We start from the raw sequence: 24,393 nt of genomic DNA, 5'->3' as shown, positions 1-24,393 counted from the left end.
GGGAAAGCCAAAGATAATTTTGTTCAGTTTCATTATATTTTGATAGTCACAAATACTGCGATAGTTATTTGGGTCATTATCTACTGACAATGAAAGTGACATGAATAACACAAGTAAATATTTAAAAATAATAATAATAACATTTTTTACATGCTGCATTTATAAGGTTAGTATAGGTTAGTGGCCACATGGACAGTCCTGAAAGAAACATGATGCTGCTGCCCTCACCATCTAGAAAAAGGTCAGGTGCACTAATATTTCCTTTTCCACTTTAAATATATGCAAACTTTAGATTTTTTTTCTTCTTCATTTCCTCATAGCCCTCTTGCCATGATATATACTTGCTATAAACATCCTATTGTTATGCTCACAGTAAGAGTGTGAAATTTGGTAAGCAAACCAGATGGAGCTTCAAAATAGGTTATTGCTGTCATAGACTGTTAGTTATTGTCGGAGCTCACCCTGAATATGACTGATTTCTTAACTCACCCCCTCTGTATCACCAAACCAAGAAGGACAGACTCCGTGCATTATTTATGGATAATAGGAACTGCTTTAGAAAATACGCTAGATATAATTATACTTGAGTGCTTGTGTGCTGCCTTTAATTATAAGAAATAATATATTTGAATTCTGTCCCTAGGCATATTAAATCACTGTCTTTCATAGATTTGCATTGCCCCAGGCATTTTGCTTAGTGGAATATACTGTTTTTATTAAACTGTTTTTACTTTAATTTATTGTGTGATTTAATTTTATTGCATTCTGATTGCTTATGTGCAGTTTAGTGAAGATAAGAAAAAAAACTTGTGTTGAACTACAGTTGGATGTAATTTGTTATGATTTTCAGAATTGCATTGCATTGAAATGAACCATGGGGCTTATAGAATTAAAACACTGTTTCTAAATCTACTGCTTTTTGTCTATTTACTGTCTATTGCGGCTCGTTTCCCATGAAACAAGCAATATCAACAGGGATTCATTGCTAACCATGATAATACCTAATAGATTAATGCTATTTATTCATACACAGCCATAATGCGATTTGCAAGCGCTTATCCTCAGGTTTCCATAACGTATAGTACAAACTAGGTTATTATTTACATCGTAGGCTACAGTCGGTTAATATCTATACCGGTTTTCTGTGAAATATGACAATCAAAAACAAATATTTAGTTAGTATAAATCGCACAATAAAATCGACGACTGCCAATGTTGTTGCCTGGAGCAACAGCAGCCCTAGCGCGCGCTGAACGCCTCAACCGACCTGCTACTGCATGGGCTGCCTTTATACGTGTATTGAGGGTTAAACATCTGTTATGACCAACAAAATATACACAATATTTGCCACTTGTGTAATAATACATATAAACGCTTTCGTAGTGTGAAGATTACAGAAAAATTAACACTGAAACACGGTGCGCCAAAGGGAGGATGCGCGCTTACTTTATCAGTAGTGCCTGGACGCAGCCGCTCCAGCAGCCTGCACAGGACAACCCCATCCTTTAGCGAAGACTGCAGAAATCCATCGGGGTCCGAAATTGTCTTTTTTGGTGATTCCAAAACCCCGAGCGTAATGAGCCAAGTAACCGTTTGTTCCGCCGGATTCATGGCCACACCAGCAAGGTCGATGCTCTCCGTATTGTGATTGTAATGGGGGGAAATAGGCTGTCTGTTATCAACCAGTCGTTGAACTGGGAACCATTTTCTCTAAAAGGTGTTATTTTTGGGGTGGCGCATTATATGGCGCTCCATGGAGATGAGTAATGCTATCGCTTCGCTCCCATTTCCTTTATTACGACAAGCTGTCAAACGCCTTTCACTGGAATACAGTCAGAGCACGAAACCTGCATCTTCCGGCAGATGACATCACAGCATAGACAGCCGTTTGTGACCAGTCGGCTTCTCACCCTGCTTTGCATGTGGACTGCATAGATTCACCTGCTCTTTGCGTGACAAATGTATCATAGCACAAAGATCGTGTGTGCATTTGTTAGGAGGCCTATTAAGAAAGATTAGATAGAGGGGCGTTTGGATAACGACCTTAATGAAAGGATATTGTAAATTGGTTACACTGTGGGAGTGTAAAAGCATGGGAATGTAGCCTATATATAGCCCAAGAGATGTTAAATATGCAACCCTTCCGTTTTTAGACAGGTTATATGCTGCTGTTGTTTTATCAGACGAGTGCATTTCTTTGGTGATCCGCAGGGTGGCGTCATTTGAAAATGGTTTACTTGGCCTGCTGAAAATCATCATAATACAACCTGGTTTATGATCTGTTCTCCTGAGTTAACCAGCTGAAAAGTGTCTATTTTAAGGCAGGGTTGGTAAGATAATTGTTTTATGGTTTTGAAAAAAGTGGTCACAGAGGCTGCATTTATTTGAGTAAAATAGGTAAAACAGTAGGCTCTAATATTGTGAAATATTATTACAATATAAAATAACTGTTTTCGATTTTAATATATTTGAATAAAGTTGAATTTATTCCTCTGATAAAGCTGAATTTTCAGCATCATTACTCCGGTCTTCAGTGTCACAGGATCCTTCAGAAATCACTCTAATATGCTGATTTGGTTGGAAACATTTTTGCTCCGGAAACATTTCTTATTATTATCAATGTTGAAACATTATTTTTAGTGTTACTTTTGATCAATTAACAATTAATAACGACTTTAACAATTAATGTATTAATGCATTATTTATTTTATTATTATTACTATTATTATTATGTCTGACCCCATTTTTTGAAACAGCAATGTAGCTTATTTCCATTTGTGACTGTAATAACTCTAAAATGGGAATTTCCCATAAGCTGCCAAGCCTTATAAATGACTCACCCATCACCGCTCCTCCACTAAACACTGTGATAGCTTCCTATTCAAAGGCCATCCTCCTGTGGACCAGCATAGACATTGCACATAATACTTGACAACTACAAGTATTGTAATTAAAAGCACTTTAATAGGCTACTGAAATATATTGCACATGCATCTCTTAATATTGGTATGTTCAGAAAAAAATTGCATTACATACTTCCATAGCCTACTTATTTTATAAAACAAAAATATAGATACATGTTTAATTATGTCAGAGTAACTCAATACAATCTAAATCAGCTTGAATGTGAATGGTGGAACTGAAACATCACATCTCAGCAAAACGTTCATACTGGATTGACAGCATAAACCATCACTTTTTCTTTTCCAGTTTACCACTCACTCTTGCTCCCTCCTGAATCATCTGGCTACAGCTACCTAGAGGAATCTGAGTTCCCAGTGGGTCACCATGGATACAAGTAGAGGTTTAGGGCTCATCTCAAGAGTTAGAAGAGAGGAGAAGCAAGCCCTTTGTGGCTGGGAGGGCAAAACATCATGTCTTAACAGGCCTGCCATGGGACTACCCACAATCCCCCAGACCCACCATCTCAAGTAGCAGTAACCAAGGATGCCCCTGCTATCATATCCTCCCAGAGCACTCTCTATGTGGACCCTCTCCCCTTTTTAATTTCTTAGTTACTCACTCTGGTTGTTCTTTTTATTTGCCTATTTAAAGTAAAATTAAATCACTGTCTTTTTAAAATACCTTAATTTCACCATTTTACACCATCTGCGCCAATAGCCTTGTAAAGCAATAAGCTAATTAGAGCAGCCTATATGTTATTATTACCCATCAATGGTACTACCGTTACAATTGTATGATTTTGTATCAGTTTTATGGTTTTATGGTTTTATGTTTTTTGACAGTGTCTCATTCAACTGCTCCCTTTTGTGTAGGAGTGATAATAACTTACTCAAAAAATATTGTAAGGTACATTTCTAAAGGGCTTAGATTCATTTTGGTTCAATTTCTTCTGTTCTGTGTGATTTGTGTTTTTAATACTGCATGCTGTAATAGGTTTCTTTCTCTCACACACTCCTTGCTTTTTCTCAGTTTCAATCTATTTTTGATTATTTTCTTCCTCCAGGTGTGGCTCTCTTTTTATAAGGGTGAGTAATGACTGAGAGGTCATAGGAAGAGCGCTCTGTTTGAGTAATGAAACCACGACTGTGCAAAAGAAAGATGAGCAGCACATCTGGGGCATTCCTGTCACAAACATGTGGACGAAGACTAACAATTTCACTTATTGTGAAAACAATAAAAGTTGCAAACCACCGCAAATCATGCAGCTTAATTGGTAAGATATACTTTTTTCTTAGCAATTAGGCATATTTTTAAGGTGATAACATGGATGAAAAGTATTCCATACACTTAAAATGACGCTATCTCATATCAAAGCCACAATAGATTGCAGTAAAACAGAAATGACTATACCTGCAACCCCGTGGCATTGTGGCGGTGGATTTGTACACAAGCAGCACTCACATTTTCATATAAAATATTATTTATTAAATGGTTTTAATTATGAAGGCCATTTATTGTTTTGAGATGTCTAACAAAAAAATAGTAAAAATGTATATGAATTTAACCAAATGTTTTTGATCATTGTGTGCATATGTTAAAGAAAAATGGAAATGGTTGGGTTAAATATGATATCAAGGAGACTATGATTAACAAACCTCAAACACATCCAATGCATAGTTTTGGGGGAAAACAACAAATCAAGATGCCTTGAAGGTAAGGATAATTTTGGGATTCTTAGTCTCCTAATGTTACTAGTGTTGGACAGGGTTGTCTTGAGTCCGATGTGGTTAGGCTGTATTTGATTTTTTTAAAAATTATTATTATTCTTTCATTTCAGTGAAAAATGAAGCAATGTGGGGGAGATGTAGGCTACAACTAGATCTGGGAGTGTGCAGAGTAGCCTACAAGGTGAGTAACACACAAGTCTAAAGTCATCTTTAGTATCAGCACAGATTCAGACACATCTGGAAATTCAGGGGAAATCATTTCATATCTAATAATTTTCTGTGGATATATATATATATATATATATATATATATATATATATATATATATATATATATATATATATATATATATATATATATATATATATATATATATATATATATATATATATATATCAGGGTACATTCTGATCTCCATCATAAGAGATAAAAGCTCATTTTTAAGTGTTTGCATTGTGAAAATAAGGATAGATAGATAGATAGATAGATAGATAGATAGATAGATAGATAGATAGATAGATAGATAGATAGATAGATAGATAGATAGATAGATAGATAGATAGATAGATAGATAGATAGATAGATAGATAGATAGATAGATATTTTTTATTTGTATTCCCATCCCAGAGGAATTTCATGCTTCAGCTTCTGGTGACTGTTTCCCTCCTCCCTTCTTGCTTACGCAGGAGTGTCTCTATACGAGCATCTTCGTTCATCTCCGTCATAGAGCTCTGACGCGATGTTTAGGTGACAACGCCGAGCCGTCTGCACATCAGCCTCCGCCCATCGCGTGCTTCCACAGAACCGACCGTGCCTCTGATGCGTGACCTGTTGACGCTCGTTCTCGTGCGGTGCGCAGTGCTGCGCCTCTGGAGCTGCCAAAATGGACAACTAAACAATCGACCTCAACATGCCTACCATTTATGGAAGTAGGGGAAAACTTGCAAGTGTTTGTTTCATGCTTCAACACCCATCCCAGGTTAGTGTCAAATGCTTTTTAGTTCCTTTGTGTTTCAGGCAGAAGCAAAAACACAACTAGCTAATTTGATGAATAATTTTTGGTGGTGTCATCTTCTATATTTAATGTAGTTTATTATTATTATTATTATTATTATTATTATTATTATTATTATTATTATCCTATAGAACATATATATTTTCGCGTAATCTTTTTTTTTTATTGCGCCCCATAGGCTACTTCCAAATGTCAACTATCTTTAAACTTTTGAAACAAAACACACATAGGCCTATATAGAAATAACGTTATATATCCTAGTCAAATGGTAAATAAGGCTGTGTTTATGTTTGTCAATGTTGCTCCTCGCGAAAAGTAGCCTGCACGAGCCGCGTATACTGTTACTATGGTTACCTCCTCAGGCGGACACGATTTCTCGTCGCGAGCGTCTTTTGAAGGTTGCGTAAAAATAGGCGCGCTCACTAACTTTTATGGTCGTCGAAATGTTTAAATATATGAAGTGCAGTGTTCATTAAGGAACAATGAAAACGTTTGAAACGCTGTTGTCTGAAAAATCATGCGCTGTCATGAACTTCTGAGATGTGATGCTTCTCGGTTTTGTCAGTTAAACTGCTTTCCGGTGTGAATACCTTTGAGCGCAACTTAGTGTTTTCGGTTTTGCTGTGTGGCGAGCTCAGCGTTGATTAGGTGAGCCGAAACATTCAAATTCAAAAATTTAAAAAACTACTTCCTCTTCTGTCACTTCGGAGACCTTCTTCACTCTATCAAGGAAACCATCAGCTGCCTCTCCTGCTGTTAGGCTACATCATGTTTATCTCTTCGCCTTAGTATCTCAGTTTGGACTTCTCCACAGAGACCATGTGGCATCAAGGGGATTTTGCCTGCTGCCTTACTAGGGCTCGCTTGTACTAATATTTATTGACGCATATGTTAGAAATTAAAAAACAAACAACCTGGGAGGAGAGTGTTGAAGATCAGTCTGAACAGCCGAGAACGCAAAGAGGACCAGTAGCCTACTAAGTGAGTAAGGTAAAATACACTCAGTTAAGCTGCGAAACTTTGTGAATAACTCTCTCTCTCTCTTTCTTACACACACACACACACACACACACACACACACACACACACACACACACACACACACACTACTGCACTCATGGAAACACAGAGGTTTCACAGATGACTCATTCTCAGTCATTCAGAGTAATGAAACAGTGCTGTGGAGAAGGCTCATAAAACAAAATGTAATGGATTATCAAAACAAAAAAAATACATAATAATAATTTCCTACAGCTGTGTGTTAGTCAGCCCCTACACTGAGAGCTTTTGAGGACACTTCAGTTCAGACAAGTGCATATGTGCAGACAACCACAATGGCACCCGAAACATCTGCAGATACATGCAGAGGTCAGCTGTGCAGCATTTATTTAGCTGCGATGTATTTCGTAATAATTGATCACATATTCTTTTTCTTATAGATATCTGTGACACAGTCTTTCTATAGCCTTTAAGGCATAAAGTCAGAAGGTGTATGCTATACAAAATAATAATTCATTATTACACTATCTTTCTGGAATGCTTGATTCTGACAAAAATCTTTATTAGAATGTTTTGTGTATAGACGATAACCTGTAACCACATAATAAAATAATTTTGAATCAATATATGATGTAATAATAATAATAATAATAATAATAATAATAATACATTTGATTTATAATGCACTTTTCTTAAACCCAAAGCTCTGCAGTAAAATAAAAACAAAACAACAATAGCAATCCAAAAAATAATTAAAGAAAAACATCAACACGACCAACATTGGTGCATTTGATGGGCAGATGAAGCACATTCCATGGGGGCTTTGTATGATAAGGCTCTTTCCCACATGGTCTTTAGCTTACATGGATGCTGATGAAGTGAAAGAGAGCTAGCAGAGCGAAGAGAGCGTGATGAAGTATAAGGACTCAAAGATACTCAGGTGCAGTCCCATGAAGTGCCTTGTATGTTAAAATAAGAATTTTAAAATCAATTCTCACATTTATGGTAAGCCAGTCCAATTGTGAAAGAACCAGTGTAATGTGTTCACAAGGAGAAGTACGATTTTCATAATAGAAGTACTAGAAGGATTATTTTCATAATAAGTATGAAAATACAGTCATGACCATAAAATAAACCCCTCCAGGGTAAAAACCTTCAGATACACCAGCTCTCACATTATGTGTAGCTTGTAAATCAACTGACTGTTTGTCCAACACATCGATTTTGCAACAAATGCCCCATTCAAAATACACCGAATATTTAAATGAAATAATCACAGCAGCTCTGTACCAGGTAGTTCATAACTGCACTTAAGTATTGGTTAAAAGAACCATAGTTTATCTTCTCTGCAAAACTACTACACGAGACACTTACTCTGACACTTAATCTGCAGCCGACATTAGTAAGGGAAGATCATATGGTCATCTTTTAAAAAAAAAAAAAAAAAAAAAAGGGTTGGTGGCATTAGCAACATTGAGTGTAATTCAGCTGAATTGTATGTCTACAAAATATTTGTCAGTTTAGCTCTTCTGGTTGTCATATATAATTTACACTGCTTGATCATTTACTGAGTTAGTGTTGAAGAGCATTATAATATTGAATTACTATAACATTTATAGGTATGAGTACTGACAACTTAACCTAAAAGGACAGATATAAAATGCAGCAGTAAATGTTAGTTTTTTGGGGAGGGAAAATACTTATGCAGATCGTGCAGATTCAAATCTGTGGTTTGAGTCAGTGGTTCAACAGACAACTGATTGTTATGTAAAAAAACAGTTCCTTATTAAGATCAAGATGCAATGTAATTATATTCAAGTAATTGGATTTGCCTTATATACAATGCATTTATATTCGTTTGTTTACCAGGTTTTTATCGAGAGAAAGAGCACACATTTTGAAATTTCCAAGGGCAGAGTTACTACATGCTTCATTTTCATATTGATGTCTTGTTTCATGATCAATTGTTAAGTATATTGCTGTTAGTGTGTCCACTTCACCCTTTGCCCCAGATTTGCATGGGTTGATATTTTAGTAAATGTAAATGAGCTCTTCAGCATCAAAGTTTTGATAAGCAGTAGCCTTGTACATGTGTTGAACTGTACGTGTGAGATTATCTGCTGTATTGCTCATATCAGTCTCTTATCATTAGTCTGATTTCTGTGTAGGTGAACGAGCCTGTGCATATAGATGTGCAAGTCGTCCCTGTATTGTGGTCAAAGGTATTTTTAGAAAGAGCACTTCAGGTGTCTTTGCAAGTAAGAGTTTGTATGTATCCAAGTCTTTTTTCTTACTGTTTCAATTGTAAAAATGTAAAATTCACAGTCTGCTGTGATTTAAATATTGAACAACAGAAAATTGCCGATAACATGGGAGTTCCTGAAATAATGTAAATAATATATGGTCTTTTAATGTGGTTGCAGCCATGAGGCCTCCCAGCTCAATTGTCATATATAATAGCTATTATTAAGTTACTGATGTCTAATCAAACTGATTTTATTTTCTCTAAAAAGTACTAATTATTTATTTATTTTTAATATTTTTAATGAAGACAAAAAGTTAATGTGAAAAAAAGTGTGAATTGTTTTATTTCAATATGTTGTAGACACATTGTTTCTGGTTGTTTCAAAGCATCTAAATAGACAGAGAAGAGTGAGAGGGACATGCGTGTAGAGAGGGAGAGAAGCAGTAACTGGTTCACCTGGGAAGCCTTGTTGTTGGAAGATAGAGATGAGTCCTTAGTGACTGAAGGTGGCGAGAGAGATAATGAAGCAGGTGAACGAGTGGAAAGGGGGACGAGTTATGCTCTGGAGGGAGGAGTGTGCTTTTTAAATATTGCTACAGGCTAGGAAGAATTATTGATGTGTATAATGTATGCTTTCTAAAAGATCTTGTTCAGTAGATGATTTACAATATGATGATATTCTACAGTTTTACTAAAAGTAGTTTAGCTGTCTATGTTAAAGATATGGCAGAGTTTATCCGGGTCGCCAGGTCGCCGGGCACTGCACTATTTCCGCTTTCCTGGTCATGAGAATGAGGTAACGTAGCTCTGTTTATCATATTAGTTGAGTGTGTTGAAAATGATGTTATGATGTTATGACGTTACTCTGTGCATTCGTTTGCAGCTGCTGTGACACTTGTTGCACACTGCTAAGAGAAAAGTGTTTCAGCCAAATAAAACCGGAAACCGAGGGTAACGCAGATATGACGCAATTGACAGGCGACTCCCTCAGACGCTGCTCAGACGTCCTAGCAATTTTTTCACAATTTACAAATAGTTGGAAACATTTGGGATATTGTAAGTACTCAACTGAACAAAATATATAACACAGGCCTAGTGGTTTTTGGATATTTTACTGCAAAAATACTACATAGTGCACGTTCAACTCTTAAAGGGATAGTTCACCCAAAAATACAATCCTGTCATAATTTACTTTCCCTCAAGTTTTTCCAAACCTGTATGAGTTTTTTTCCCCTACTGAACACAAAAGAAGACATTTTGAAGAATATTGGTAATTAAACAGTTGATGGGCCACATTGAGTTTCATGTATGGAAAAAATACTATAATAATAATAATAATAATAATAATAATAATAATAATAATAATAATAATAATTATATTAATAATAATAATAATAATTAGAATAATAGATTTTATTTATAATGCACTTTTCATTCCGAAGAATCTCAGTGCAAAAAATAAAAAAATAAAAAAAAGATTAAAAAGTGAAAATATAGAATAACACAAATCAACCAACACAGACAACTGAACAGAAACAGAGCTGATGGTGAACAGAAAACAGAGCTGATGGTGGAAGTCTCTGTAAGCTCCAGTACACTGTGGTCCACTCAATGTATTACATTTCTCCCAGCACTAGAGGCTCTATTGCCACATATTTCCAATTCGGCAGTGTCCCGATGACGTAGTTGAGGCATGACAGCTGAAGAGACTAGATGATGGGTCTTCATGATGATTCAGATGATGGGGATCGCCGCAGCACCACGCAGGAGGCAAACAAAGTTTACCGGGCACTTCTGTGGACACACCGGGGTCGGCGCAGTCGCAGAAGTCCAAGCCATTCCATGGCCGCAATGTGGAACAGCAGCGCAGCCGAAACTCAGCAGCCGAGAAGCAACACATCCCAACATCATGCCGGACGCTGATGACGCTAGCCCGGTGCAAACTTCAGCCACCATGTAGCTCAAGCCCGAGGGAGACCACCGAGACTACCAGTGAGCAGCCGACACCCAGAAGAGATGTGAAATGTCTTTCAAACCAGAACCAACCGCAACTATTCAAACATAAACAACAGAGAAGTGGTGGAAAACAGCGAACGGGTAACAACGTTCACTCAGTGGCTGCCAGCAATCAGCAACAGTCCCAATTGTAGCTCTGACTGTTAGACTAGTCACAAACATAATAAAATAAAATAAAATCTAAATCTAACTGTACAGTTAACATGATTTGTGGGTGGAGAAGCGGCAAACAGACGACGCCAGCGTCCTCTCCCCATGTTGCCTAGCAACTATGGAAGTCAATGTGGCCCATCAACTGTTTGGCTACAGACATTCTTCAAAATATCATGAAGAAGAATGAAAGAAACTCATTCTGGTTTGGAACAATTTGAGGGAAAGTAAATGAGTGAAATAGTTATCCTTTTAATGCTGGTTTTAAAGGCCACCTATTATGCAAAATTAACTTTTACCTCATGTTTCAACATAAATGTGTGTTGGCAGTGTGTGTAAACAACCACCCTATGATAAAAATCCACCCAGTGTTTTTTTTACTAATCCCCACTAGGTATGCACGATATTCGATTTTTGCCTATATGCAATATGGCAATATTTTTTTTTTTTTTTACTAATTTTGGCCGATGCCTTTTCCCCTTTGTTTGGAAACAACATAATTTTGAGCAAAAATAACAATAAAGTCCGTAATTTTTCACCCCAGACAGATGCAGTTGTAACAAAAATATTTTATTTTTGTAGAGGATAAAAGCAAGATGACAAATAAGTTATATCTGTAATTAAACAAAACTGTACCTGATATTTCCATGGAGCATTTATTCTCTTGCTCTATAGGCATTATTGTCTAACACTGGTTTAAACTCAACACCACTACTCAGAGTTTCTGTTCTGACATTTTATTCCATTAGATGAGGTTGTCCTGACACTTGACACGAGCTCTTGAAGCTCTGCCCTCTTCTTAAAAGGAAGAAGGCACATTTGCAATTAAAGGTATACACACAAACGGCACATTTTGGTTCACCCCCCAAAAATGGCAATTTAAACATGCTGTAAAAACATTATCTTTGGTGTATTTTGAGCTAAAACTTCACACTGGAGACCAGAGACTTATTTTAAATCTGGTTAAAAAAAGGGCATTATATGTGCCCTGTAAAGATTACAAAGTCTGGTAATGTCAGCAAACATATTAAGTCAATGGATATTATATTATCCAGTATAGTTTACGTGTGTAGAATGTACTTTTTTTAAATCCATTTTCCTGTAATTACAGTAGCTCTATATCTGTGTTAACCTAAAGGTAAGCTGTAGCTCAGAACTATGCATGTTATAAAAACAGTGCAGCTCCTGCGTCATCATCACACGCATGCGTCTTGGTGCTCACGTGAACAGCTGATGTGTATACTGGACCATAAGAAACAGAGGAACTTGGACACACTTATCTAAGTTGAAGAACTAAGCTGAAGAACAAACAGGTCTGCTTTTTAAATGATTACCCATAACAACTGATCATGGCAGGAAACTAGAACAAAGGAAACTGAAGAGAAACTAAACAAAAGTCGTTGAAAATGAAATGAATACTAACTGTGGAAGATTGTGCAAAATATTCATCCAAAAAGTGTAGGTGAAGTACCCGAATGACCTATTACTCCCTCCGGGATTCTGAAGTGCGCATTCGATGGACACTTTACTCTCCCATGTAGCCACGAGAGGATTTGTGCATGGCAGTGAAGTACCAACCAACCTACCAACTACCTACCAAGTACCAAGTGTGACACTGATAGGTCTGACAGTAACAACATCGTGGATATATTCTACCCATATTCATATACTGTAGACTAGAACATACTTTTTTTAATGGTCACAGAGCGACCAAAGAGGGAGGGTTAACAGTATTTTTAAATGTTTTATTATTATTTATTTTTTGTGCTTCTGTTGCACTGGCTCAAATAGCAGTCATGTTAAATGTATGCAGAACCATGTAAAACAATAATGTGTACTATTGTCTAAATTTGCTATTAACAGTCAGCCATGTATAATTTAGAGATTTAGTTTTATACTGTGGTGGCTTAGTTGGAAAGAAACTTTGGAGGACATCAAATCTCTAGAATTTTTTGTGCAATTTTAGTAATATAGTTCTGACTGAATGTTTTGCACTCGGATAAATGAACATCACTCCATGAGTATTTCATTTAAGCTTGTAATCAATCAGACGCTGTATAGAGTTGAAAATGCATGACCCTTTTTGCAGACGGCTTCCTGTTCTGTTCTGTAACACACACACACACACACACACCCCTCTCTCTCTCTCTCTCTCTCTCTCTCTCTCTCTCTCTCTCTCTCTCTCTCTCTCTCTCTCTCTCTCTCTCTCTCTCTCTCTCTCTCTCTCTCTCTCTCTCTCTCTCTCTCTCTCTCTCTCTCTCTCTCTCTCTCTCTCTCTCTCTCTCTCTCTCTCTCTCTTCAATTCAAGAAGCTTTATTGGCATGACAAAAACATACATTTTGTATTGCCAAAGCATTAAGACAACATAAAGTGATTTGTAACAACTCTCTCTCTCTCTCTCTAAACAAAACAACCACAGGCACAGATTACACAATAAACTTTTTACTGAGTAATTCATTTAAACACACGTATTATGAGAAATGCCAGAAACGCCCACAAATCCTGCAAGTTTTTAATCAGAAAGCTGAATTAATTGTTCTTCTTTAGTAATAAAGGATTGAAATGAAACCTTATTTCTGGAAAAACCTGCTACTATTATGAGTAACATAGAGACAATTACACTTAGTTGGCACTTAAAGGTTTGTCATTATCTAGATTTTATCTTTATTTTTTTATTTACTTTTTTACGCACAAAAACTGTCCTCTTCGTCACTTCGTTAAATTATTGTAGAACCACTCTAGTGAGATGGGCTTTTTTTATCGACGTCTTTAGTGCCTTTTATGGGTCTTGAGAGAGGAAATGTTATTGCTGCCAATGGAGGCCTTTCTGAGCCATCGGATTTTAACAAAAAAATCTTAATTTGTGTTCAGAAGATAAACAAAGGTCTTACGGGTGTCGAACAACATTATGACAACTAACCCTTTAATGCAATGTAATAGTTTTAAATGAAAAACATCAGCTAAAAAGACATTGGCATATTTGAGCTGATGGTAGTGAGAAGCGCAGCAGAAACTTTAATGCTCAAAGAGTGATGGTTCGATTAGCTTCATTTTGTGATATGTTAATATGTTTGGTGTGTTTTTAATGTATGCATTTTTAAAATGTTAATTATTTAAGCCATTCTGGAAAAAAAATGTTTTATATTTAACATCAGTTTTGACCATTGACTTTCATTGTATGTATAAAAACACAAAATATATTTTGTGTTCCACAGTAGAAAGAAAATCATAGTGATTTAGAAGTATTTGGAGTAAGTGGCAAAAAATTCCCTAAAGTTCCTAAAGATGCAAAAACCCATCAACACTATCACAACTGGAAATCGCCTTTGATATAATGGCCTTGACTGGCTAAAACTTAGTCAGTGGATAAAGGCACATTTCAGGAGGCCAACTATATCTAAGGACATTTGAGTCCGTTACATATAATAATCCTGAGACACCTCACTCTAAATGCTAATTTTCCAAATCTGTAAGTCATTTTGACTTTTAGCCTCTGTCCTCTCATCTCTCCGTAGGACATGACCCAGTCCTGGCCTTACCAGCAGCCCGCAGGGGAAGGGAGCAATCAGCATTTTCTGTACTCGCACTCAAAGGTATGCGCATGGTTTATTACAGACTGCAGACAAGTGTGATAAATTCACCAATATAAAGCATAACCTCTGCTCTGACTGTCTCTGTAGGTTTATCTCTTTTTCTCTCATCCTTTCCCTGCAGGGTATTACACTTGCATTGTTTATTTGCACACACTCATAAACTCATAAATCTGTGTTGTTTTAGTACCAGTCACTAAAGAAATTATGCAAATCAGCTAGCAATGCTCCAAGCACAATGCAGGCCAGTTCTAGGGACTGTGCAGCTTCTCTTTAACACTACAACCCAGAGTCAACTTGTTTAAAATGCAAAAAGTGCAACTGAACATAATTTAAACTGGAAGTCGAATATTGAATAAGGTACACTCTCAGAAAAAAAAGGTACAGTGGAGGTACAATTTTGTTCCTTGGGGAACAAAACATATAACTGTACCTTTAAAGTTACACAATTGGTCCTTAGGGTACTATTATACCATTGTTTTCCTCAGTTCGGTCCTAGTGAGCCGCTGTCCTGCAGAGTTCGGTTCCAACCCTGAAAGACATCTAAGCTCTTATTGAGAATTAACAGGTTTAGATTTTGATGTTTTATTGAAAAAGTTTGGTCACCATTATGGTGATTAGTGTTTCCTTTAGTTGGGCAGTTTGACTTAGAATTTTAAGTAAGTTTGTTATAGCATAAACAAAACACATAATTGCTCAAAACAAAAGAAGCAAAACAAACTGATTCAAGAAGAATAATGTTTGACTAAACTCATCACTGAATAAAAATTATAAATAATATTCTGGAAAAACCTGCTATACTATTATGAGTATAGACGCACATATCAAGAATCAGCATATGAATCTTAACAATGGTGATATACTTAATGCTGCAATGCATGCTGGGAGTCACAAGTTTTATACTGTGGTGGCTTAGAAGGGTTGGAAAGAAACTTTGGAGGACATCAAATCTCTAGGACTGAACTTGCCTATCCCTGATTTAGAGGTACAAAAATGTACCCTTAAGGGTACCACCCCAGTGACGGCCACTTGTACCTTAAAAGGTATAACTTTGTACTTTTTTTTTTTTTTTGAAAATGTATTTGCCAAATGTTAAAGAATGTTTTTTTGAGTTTAGTAACTGTTTTGTGAATTCACCCCCTCTGTACTTTGTCCTAATGCTGTTTATCTGAGTTGATTTGACTGATTCGTTTTTTTTTCTGTTGATCTGTCTCAGGAGGGAAAACAGCCCGGTTCACGGCACAGACACGGTAAACATACTGCACTGATGTGCAAAACTTATTTTTGGAGCTCTGTCTTAAATATGTGTCTTTATTAGGATCGGGGATGTGACGCTATTAAAATTCGGATTGATGCAGTAAGCTGTTTTCATGTTATGGCCGATAACTGTTTTTGTATAAATAAATGTTTTGTATAAATAAATAAATACAAATCCTAAAAACTAAAGTCAGTCATTTTGAATGATTCAAGGGAATTTAGGCATCACAACATTTGTAAAATAAATAAATAAATAAATAAATAAATAAATAAATAAATAAATAAATAAATAAAAAGGATGTTAAAGGCACAATATGCAAGATTTTTAAAGTATCCAAAAAACACTAGAACGATATTTTGTTGATTTGAATCCCAAACATTTCCAACAATTTTTAAATCCAGAGAAATCAGCTATTTTATTTAGGACACAGACTGTGTCCGTGCATCACCTGTCAATCAGCATTCACCCTCGATTTCCATACAAAACATGGAAACACCAAAGTAATATATTATGTGTTTTATTTGACTGGTGAGCAACTGTTTGGATATTTATCAACAGAAAACGAATCATTGTTATATAACTCAACGCAGTTAATTGTATTGTTTGAATCACTTGTTTTCTCGATTTACTATGAGTACTGTGTTTGTACCATGCCTCAGACTCAGAGACAACACTATTGTGTCAAGTGGCTAACATGGCATAATCAGAGAAAGCTTTCTCCATCATATAATATTTTTTTAATAAATTCCAAGTTATCCAGTTCTTTATTAATATGACATCGTAATATTCATCTAGATTACTGCAAAGTGCAACAAGTCTCTTATACTAGCCTCCGATGAATGCACAGAATTATCTTACACATAAACATAACTTTCAACACACTGAAATGTAATTAGTATGATTGTTTCGACCATGTAAACAGCACTGCATTTGCGACTGTAGCATACGCATAATAAAAGCTCCGCTGGACTCCCGCAGCTCTCTGCCCGCCCTAACACATTAGCTCGTCCATAAACATGATTTCTATACCGAGTCCATCGGATTGCTTTCCATCGTTGTGGAGGTGATGACAACAACTCCCATGAGTCCACGCTCATTCACTGCGTCATCAAGCTATGCCTTTGTTTTGAATAAGCAACATCTAGCAGTGAGAACTACATATTGTGCCTTTTAATTTTGAGATTTACTAAAGATTACATTTAACAGTGTAAGTCTCTTATGCTTACCAAGGGTATTGTTTGATTTTTTTTAAAAAACAGTAAAATTGTGTTTTTGTGGAAAATCATGATACATTTTTTCAGGATTCTTTGATTAATAAAAATTATTCAAAAGAACAGCATTTATTTGAAATACAAATCATTTGTAGCATTATAAATGTCAATTTTGATGAGTGTAATGTGTCCTTGCTGAATAAAAGTAATTTTATTTCAACTTTTGTAATGTACAGTTAAATGTCCAATATTTACAAAATATTTATTAATTAACGATTAATACCAAACCATTTTGTGCATTTCTAATGTGTGTGTGTGTGCAATATGAAGTTTGCTTATCATTTACAATTAAAAAATATATGGTTCACAGCTGTACATGTACTAATATAGTAGTGTTTTTACATTCTGCTCCATAACGCTGATGTATTTCTCTCCCTGTGGCTCTCTCAGTGAGGGATGGTGTCTCTATGAGGATGCCCTCACGTCCACTCGTGGCCCCTCATAAATCGTAAGTGCAGCGCACAACACCCGATTCAGCCTCTATAACCAAGCACCAGGTTGTGCCTAAACTGCTTCTGTCTTTGAACTTTATTACGTCATAAACCATTGACTTTACTAAATTCAGTGTTGAATGTCTGTACATAGTGTGTAAAAAAATTGTTTTGGGCTTCCTGGAATTTAACTACTTCGGACCAACTGCTGTTTAAAACCCGCTTCATGTGGAGTGTTAGGCCCATGTTATATCTCTGCTGTCTCTAACCACCATACCAACTGCACTGACCTCATAAACTTTAATGAGTTAGTATCTAATTACAGCACAGGTTAACACAGTCGGGAGAGCCCTCAAGCAAACTATCGTCAAATAACATCACTGTTCAACATTAGAGTACAGTGTTTATGACTACTTTCTTTGAAACTTGTAATGTGATACAATCTCATATGGTTAAACTGTTTAAGGCAAACTCACACATTTAGTACACACACACACACACACACACACACACACACACACACACACACACACACACACACACACACACACAGAGATGTTCTACAGATTGGCAGAACAAATAAATCTCTCTGTCAAGTGAGTGTGACATTCTCTCATGTTTGACTCTCCCTTTGCCGTCCCAGCATGCTCGCTGATGACCTGAAGCTCAGCAGTGATGAAGATGACAAGGACGAGGTAGGGCACCTGTTAAGATTGTTCAAAGAATCGGCTTAAAAAGCAGATATCATCTATTATTAGCAATGATTCTTGCACTGCTTGTGGTAACTGTTAGATTTGAACACAGTCTAGCTCATTTGTTCATTCATTATGAAAGGCATTCACACACAGTCACCATTCACTTAATCTGTGGAGGCAATGTCCTCTGTGGTGTCTCCTTTTAAAAAGTACCTAATACTAGAATACTTTTTTATATTTTTATTAACACACTACAATTTATTATACAAATTTAAGGTTGTTCGATAATCATTTGTTTGATTAAATACTATTGTGAAATAGTATTACAAATTAAATTTGTATTTTAATACATTTTAAAATGTAAAATATTCCTGTGATGGCAATGCTACATTTTCTGCATTATTACTCTAGTCCTTAGTGATCCTTTAGAAATCACTCTAATATGCTGATTTATTTGCTCAAGAAACATTTCTTATTAACAACGTTGAATGCATAGCTAGCTGCTCATCCTTTACATTTACTCCAATAGGCTTTATGTCGAATGTCACATGAAAAAACAGGAAAACAGGTCTCATCGCATACGCTTGTCAGAGAAGTGCTAACAGCAGCATGAACTGATGGCAATAACTATGGAATTTTAAAGGAAATCAGATAAACTAGTTAGTTATTTGTATTGTTGCCGTTTTATTTAATTAAAATTTCTGAATGCTACTTAGAAAAAGAAAAATTTAGAGAACTTTTTTTATATATATCACTATGCATACGCAATTGAAATTAGTTATACTTGCCCCACTTTATATTAGGTGGCCTTAAGTACTATGTAGTTACATCAAAAATAAGTTTAATTTAATAAATAATTTAAATTGAAGTACAATGTAAAAACGTGTGTACACAATAAGTGCATTGTATCAAATGATTAATTAAAATGTTTGTACATTGTAGTTAAGGTCCCCTAATATTAAGTGGGTCCGTTATACTCATCTTTGGTGCCTCCTTTGAAGGCATCTTCAGTAAAATAGCTTTATATTTAACTGAGCACATACAAAGGGCCTGAACCAGAAGTCATGCAACCTGTTTTACAGAATAAGGAAGTTTGTTGTGCATAACCCCCACAGATAGGAGTTCTATTAAATCAAATGATGACCTCATGTTACAGAATTTTTTTGGAGGCACTGCCTTCTTGTCTCCTTGAGAAAAATGCCACCGCTCAATTTCTGTCCTGCTGAACTTGACATGGTTCGCTGAAATTAAGAATGTAGCGAGTTCGATATTTGACTCATTTAACCTATAACACCTGCTCCTTGTATGTGAGTGTATCTCATTCTCTATCTCTACCCAGAACCCCAGGTTTATGAGTCATAACAGTCTGAGTCATAAAATACACCAGACTTGTGACCTTTCTGGCATTAATGCAGGACTGTGGCTTTTGCTTTGGTCAGGATGCTAGTAGTGACCATGAAGTTAAAGATTCTAAGCTAAAAAGCTCTCTTATTTATTCTTAACTGTTAAACAGGAAAGTGAGCAAACAACTTCCTGGGCCAATAAGGACCGGTAAGTGTATGCTTTTGATGTTTTGTTTGTATCTGCTTTATATGTTTTTAGCTGTACCACGTCTCATTATGGGCCAGTGTTTGTCTCTGTATGTGTGTATTACATATTGAAGAGGTCAGAATATGTGGAATGTGACAGCTGGATGATAGACCAGCCTCTGTTTCTTTTGGCCTTTCAACATGTTCAACCTCCAAACACACACATCACTTGCAGGCCAAGCATTTTGTCAGGATTTATTCCACATACTTGTTGGGATTTTGGAATTTCTCTGAACTTGATTGTCAAGCTTGTTGTATACATGTAAATGCTTTGAATGTGTGGCATAAGAATTGTGTGTACACTTCTCACACACAATTCCCCATCCATTGTGTGCATGTATTGACTGACAGCTTGTCAGGGCAGCAGCAGCACCATACACACACACATGCTGGAAGGGTGAGACATTCTAGCTCAGGGTCTTCAGGATTAGACCCCTCCAGCGAGTGGGAAAGCAGCAGCCAGCGATCACGCAGCCCAAGTCCAGGATCACACGCTCGGTGCGGGACACCGACCCAACACCGGACCCTAAACTGCAGCACAGAGGTACACAAAAATGTTTTTTCCCATGCAATCTACTATTTTTCATTGCCTTGCTCTCTGTTTTCCAGTAGTTGTTTTTAGCGGATGAAGAAAAAAGGGATGGTGGGGGTGGAGAAAGGAATGTGGAGGGGCGGCCACTGAGACTTTAGAATCTGGGTGTCATGTCAACATGTGGTGCCCTAGATGACTAACTAGATATGAAGTAGTACATGTCAGCCTTGATTTCATCACATAAAGCAGAACTTAAAGGGATTATCCCACATACCCCTGAAAATGCTGTCATCATTTACTCACCCTCATGTTGTTTTAAACCTGAACTGAACCCCACTGACTTTCATTGTGTGAAAAAACAAAAATAAAATAAAAAATAAATAAATAAATACAATTTGATATTTAAAATAAATATAAATATATGGTCCACAGAAGAAAGAAAGTCATACATGTTTGGAACAACATGAGAGAGAGTAAATAATGTCAGATTATTTGTTTTTGGTTTAACTATCCCTTTTTTTTTTTAAATCTGAGTTTATAACGGCTACAATTGAAAAAAATATATTCTGTGGTATTGTTTTTATATGACGTTTGGCTATAGCGGCACACCGCTATGATTTTGTTCATCAGAAAGAGGGATTAAAAGCTCCAGTAGCATAGGGCTACACCACTATATGAATGAAGGTGTCTGTGTGACACAGCTGGCTTTATTACTGAACATGCCATCTATTTGGAACCTGTGGAGAAGGGAGGAGGGAACAGCATGTGTTTTTCATCTACGTGTAGTAATGTAGTGTCTCTGAGGAGGACGGCTTGGAAACGCCATGCGGTTCCAGGTAGAGGGGGGTTGAGGGGAGGGGCAGTGGGAAAAGGGCACAAGAGATGCAGTGTCTTTGCTGGAAAGAGAGAGAGAGGGGAAGGGGGAATGTTTGAGTGGAGGAGCAAAAGTTTAAATTAACTCTGGTCAGCTACTGGAGGCAAGCAAGGAAAGCACAGTTTGCCCTGGAGCTTAAGTGTGCTATCAAGTGAGTATTTCCTTTTTTGTGTGGCATTCATTCAAATGTTTTGTAAATTCAATAGTTGGTGTAGCTCAATTTTTTACTCTATAAAGTGTGATTCTGTTGTCAAACAGTATTTATCTTTTTAAAGCAGAATTTTTTCTTTAGCTTTCTGGATTGTAATAATTTGAAGCAGTGAACTGAAGAGGCATTGTTATGATGAAAATGGTGCGAAATTGAAAGAAAGGTTTGTTAGGGTTTAAGGAATCTCCACAGTGTTTCTGCTCTCTTTTTCTCTCGCTCACTCTCTCACCCGCTGTTTATCTTTTCCTCTCTTCCACTGACACACCGGCTTGTTTACATAAAAACTCATGTTTCTTATTCATTTGTTGTAACAATAGGATTAAGAATTTTTAATTTACATTTTTTATATTCTGGCCAACATGATTTCTCACAACCACATTGTTGAGTAAATAAATAGGAATGGGTTTCAGATATGGGTTTATGCAATCTTCTGCATACAAACCATGTATACTTTCCACAGTAGAGATGATAATTAGCTAGAAGTGTTGTAATATATGTCTATAATTGCCAAGATTGACTGTGCATCATCACTATTATTATGAATGTTATATTCACTGTTATAATTGTCAGCCACATACATCAATTGTTTTCAAAAAAGTTCTGCAAAATTTTAACATTTATAGTGTTGTCAACCTCAAGAGTTTATGGTAAAGAGTGGATTCACTGACAATCATAATCTTGTCAGGCATGTTGTAATCTAGGTGACTCTTGTCACATTTGATCAAATTCATATTTTAAAGTAATATTTACAACACAAACTATTTTTACTAGTTTTATCATTGTTATCTTCTGTCTTGAACTTGTCCTTTCTCTATTCAGACGGAGAGTCCACCATCCACACAGTGGCAACTGGACAGGTGGCTTGAGAAAGTCCCTAAAAAGCATCAGTCAACTGACCACGACCCAGGAGGAGAACAGCGACGGAGTGTAAAAACAGACTGTGGTCGAGGACCATCACCTGGCAGATACTGGGGAAGAGACTCTGAGTCAAGACGAGATTATAGTCCTTGTGAAAGTCCGGTCCCAAGTCCAAAATTTGACTACAGCCCCAGAAACAGTCCTCATCCCAGCCCGGAATACAGTCCATGCCCCAGTCCAGGAATTAGCCTTGTGCCAAGCCCAGTGCCAAGTGTGTGCCCAAGTCCAGGAGACAGTTTTAGAGGTAGTCGAAGTCCAAGCCCTTTATTTCCACACCCTCCCAGAAGCCCCAGTCCAAATTTTTCATCAACCACAGTACCTATCCAAGGAACATATCCTCAGGTACAGTCACCTCAACGGGAAACTCCCAGGCATTTTGCACATCCAACAGTTGCCTCCAATCCAGCACATCGTCCCAAGGTCAGGCCATGGGTGCCTCCGGACCATAGCTCCAACCAGAGAAAGGAATTTAGACCCAAAGACTCTAGATCCATAAATTCACGATCCAAAGACTCCAAACTTGGTCCTCCCCAACAACCCCATCAGTCCAAACACAGCTTAACAGAAAAGTCACACAAAGATCACTCACACAAGCCTGAATCCAAAAACTCTGAATCTACAAGCAAGCAAAGGTTGAACTCTCCTTTGAACCCAATTACGAAGCATTCGTTGAAGCAAAGAAACCGTGGTAGCCCAAAACCACAAGCCAGGCACTCCTCTACAACTGACCATAGTATTGATAATAATCACAGAAGCAATGACCCTACAGGAGCATCAAACCACAATTCAACCTCCAAATTGGGTAATTCATCTCATTTCAATACTTTAAAGAGCTCAGATCGGGGTCCTTCATCAAAGTCCAGGCACTCATCCCAAAGAGAAGTCAACAGTCATTCTAGTCACAGCTCTAAGACTAAATCTTTCCCAGATACCAAACAATCCAGCTCTAAACAGACTTCCCAACCACATTCCAGTCCAAAGCCCAGGGTCAAACTAGGGGAAACCCCAGTGACTAGAACTGGGCACTCCCAAAAGGATCCAAAACCTAGAGCGAGAGAGCGGGAGGTGGACAGCCGAGGGACGGCCCAGGGAGTGACCCTGGTGCCGACTGGCAAGGAGCAGAGACAAAGAATACTGGCGGAAGAGCAGGTAATAAGACGCCGCTGGGTTCGAAGTTCTGAGGAAGAGGGAGACGAGGAAGATAGGAGAACTGAGGAAGGGGAAAGAGAGAGAAAGCGGAGAAGGAGGACGGAGCAGGAATCTGAATGGAAGGCAGTGCAGCCCAAGCAAAGACCTCACACCAACAGCCAAAATCACGCTCAACAAGAAAGCAACAGACTCAACCTTGAAGAGCAAAGGAGGAAGAAGAAAAGGTGGAGCAACGAGGACATTTCCTCACCTACTCATGTGATAGACTCTAGCCCTTCTCCTCCACTCTCTCCACCTTCTCCTACTCCTGTCGTCAAGCCCACTCGTCCATCGTTTTCCTCGTCCTCGTCCTCCTCATCGTCCTCATCATCTTCCTCTGAATCAGACTCTGAATCAGAGTCCAGTCCACCTCGGAACATTGCCAAAGTCCCTGCAGATTCAACGTCAAACCAAAAAACTGTTCCAAAGAGGAGAGACGACAAACAGGGATCAGGCACTGGTGCTCACCTCCACGGCTCAAGCTTAAGCACCCCTGAGACAGATAAACAAGTCCGGGGCAGGCACAAACTCTACACACTGGTTCCTTTTGGCCGATCTGAGAAGTCCCCCAACGTCGCACATCGAGGCCTGAGAAAACTTGTTGTGAGGATAGACCTCTCGCTTCTGGGTAGAGTCCCTAGTGCAGATGAGATTACAGAAAGACAGTCCTCATCTTCATCTTTGTCATCGCGAAAGGCAAAAGAAAAGACATCGATGAAGCAACTGCACCACTCTGACCAACTGCCTGGAGATGGCAGAAGTAAAAGAAAAGTGAGGAAGAA

The 24,393-nt window shown here is 37.5% G+C and overlaps 2 protein-coding genes across 10 annotated transcripts in view; one reads left to right on the top strand and one right to left on the bottom strand.

The window, feature by feature from the left end:
• The window catches only part of arhgef7a (Rho guanine nucleotide exchange factor (GEF) 7a), a 41,353-nt gene extending 38,625 nt beyond the window's left edge, over nt 1-2,728 (bottom strand). The window contains exon 1 of one of the 7 annotated variants that reach the window (XM_067443658.1): nt 1,447-2,728. In XM_067443658.1, coding sequence (XP_067299759.1) covers nt 1,447-1,611 — 165 coding nt within the window. In that variant the 5' untranslated portion in view covers nt 1,612-2,728. The remainder of the gene's footprint in view (nt 1-1,446) is intronic. The other 6 variants (XM_067443659.1, XM_067443662.1, XM_067443663.1 and 3 more) reach the window with 6 other exon arrangements.
• Nucleotides 1-24,393, top strand: part of aff3 (AF4/FMR2 family, member 3) — a 33,372-nt gene that overhangs the window by 4,186 nt on the left and 4,793 nt on the right. Inside the window, exons 4-14 of one of the 3 annotated variants that reach the window (XM_067443655.1) lie at nt 3,211-4,177; nt 4,505-4,617; nt 4,742-4,812; nt 5,319-5,611; nt 14,573-14,650; nt 15,864-15,897; nt 17,567-17,624; nt 18,251-18,302; nt 19,816-19,853; nt 20,243-20,435; nt 22,325-24,382. In XM_067443655.1, coding sequence (XP_067299756.1) covers nt 5,543-5,611; nt 14,573-14,650; nt 15,864-15,897; nt 17,567-17,624; nt 18,251-18,302; nt 19,816-19,853; nt 20,243-20,435; nt 22,325-24,382 — 2,580 coding nt within the window. In that variant the 5' untranslated portion in view covers nt 3,211-4,177; nt 4,505-4,617; nt 4,742-4,812; nt 5,319-5,542. Of the gene's footprint in view, nt 1-3,210; nt 4,618-4,741; nt 4,813-5,318; nt 5,612-6,128; nt 6,629-14,572; nt 14,651-15,863; nt 15,898-17,566; nt 17,625-18,250; nt 18,303-19,815; nt 19,854-20,242; nt 20,436-22,324; nt 24,383-24,393 lie in introns of those variants that run through there. The other 2 variants (XM_067443654.1, XM_067443657.1) reach the window with 2 other exon arrangements.

This window comes from Pseudorasbora parva, chromosome 5 (genome assembly GCF_024679245.1).
Source record: "Pseudorasbora parva isolate DD20220531a chromosome 5, ASM2467924v1, whole genome shotgun sequence".
NCBI lineage: Eukaryota > Metazoa > Chordata > Actinopteri > Cypriniformes > Gobionidae > Pseudorasbora > Pseudorasbora parva.
The sequence above is the reverse complement of the archived record's forward strand: the minus strand, read 5'-3'. Positions and strand labels throughout refer to the sequence as shown.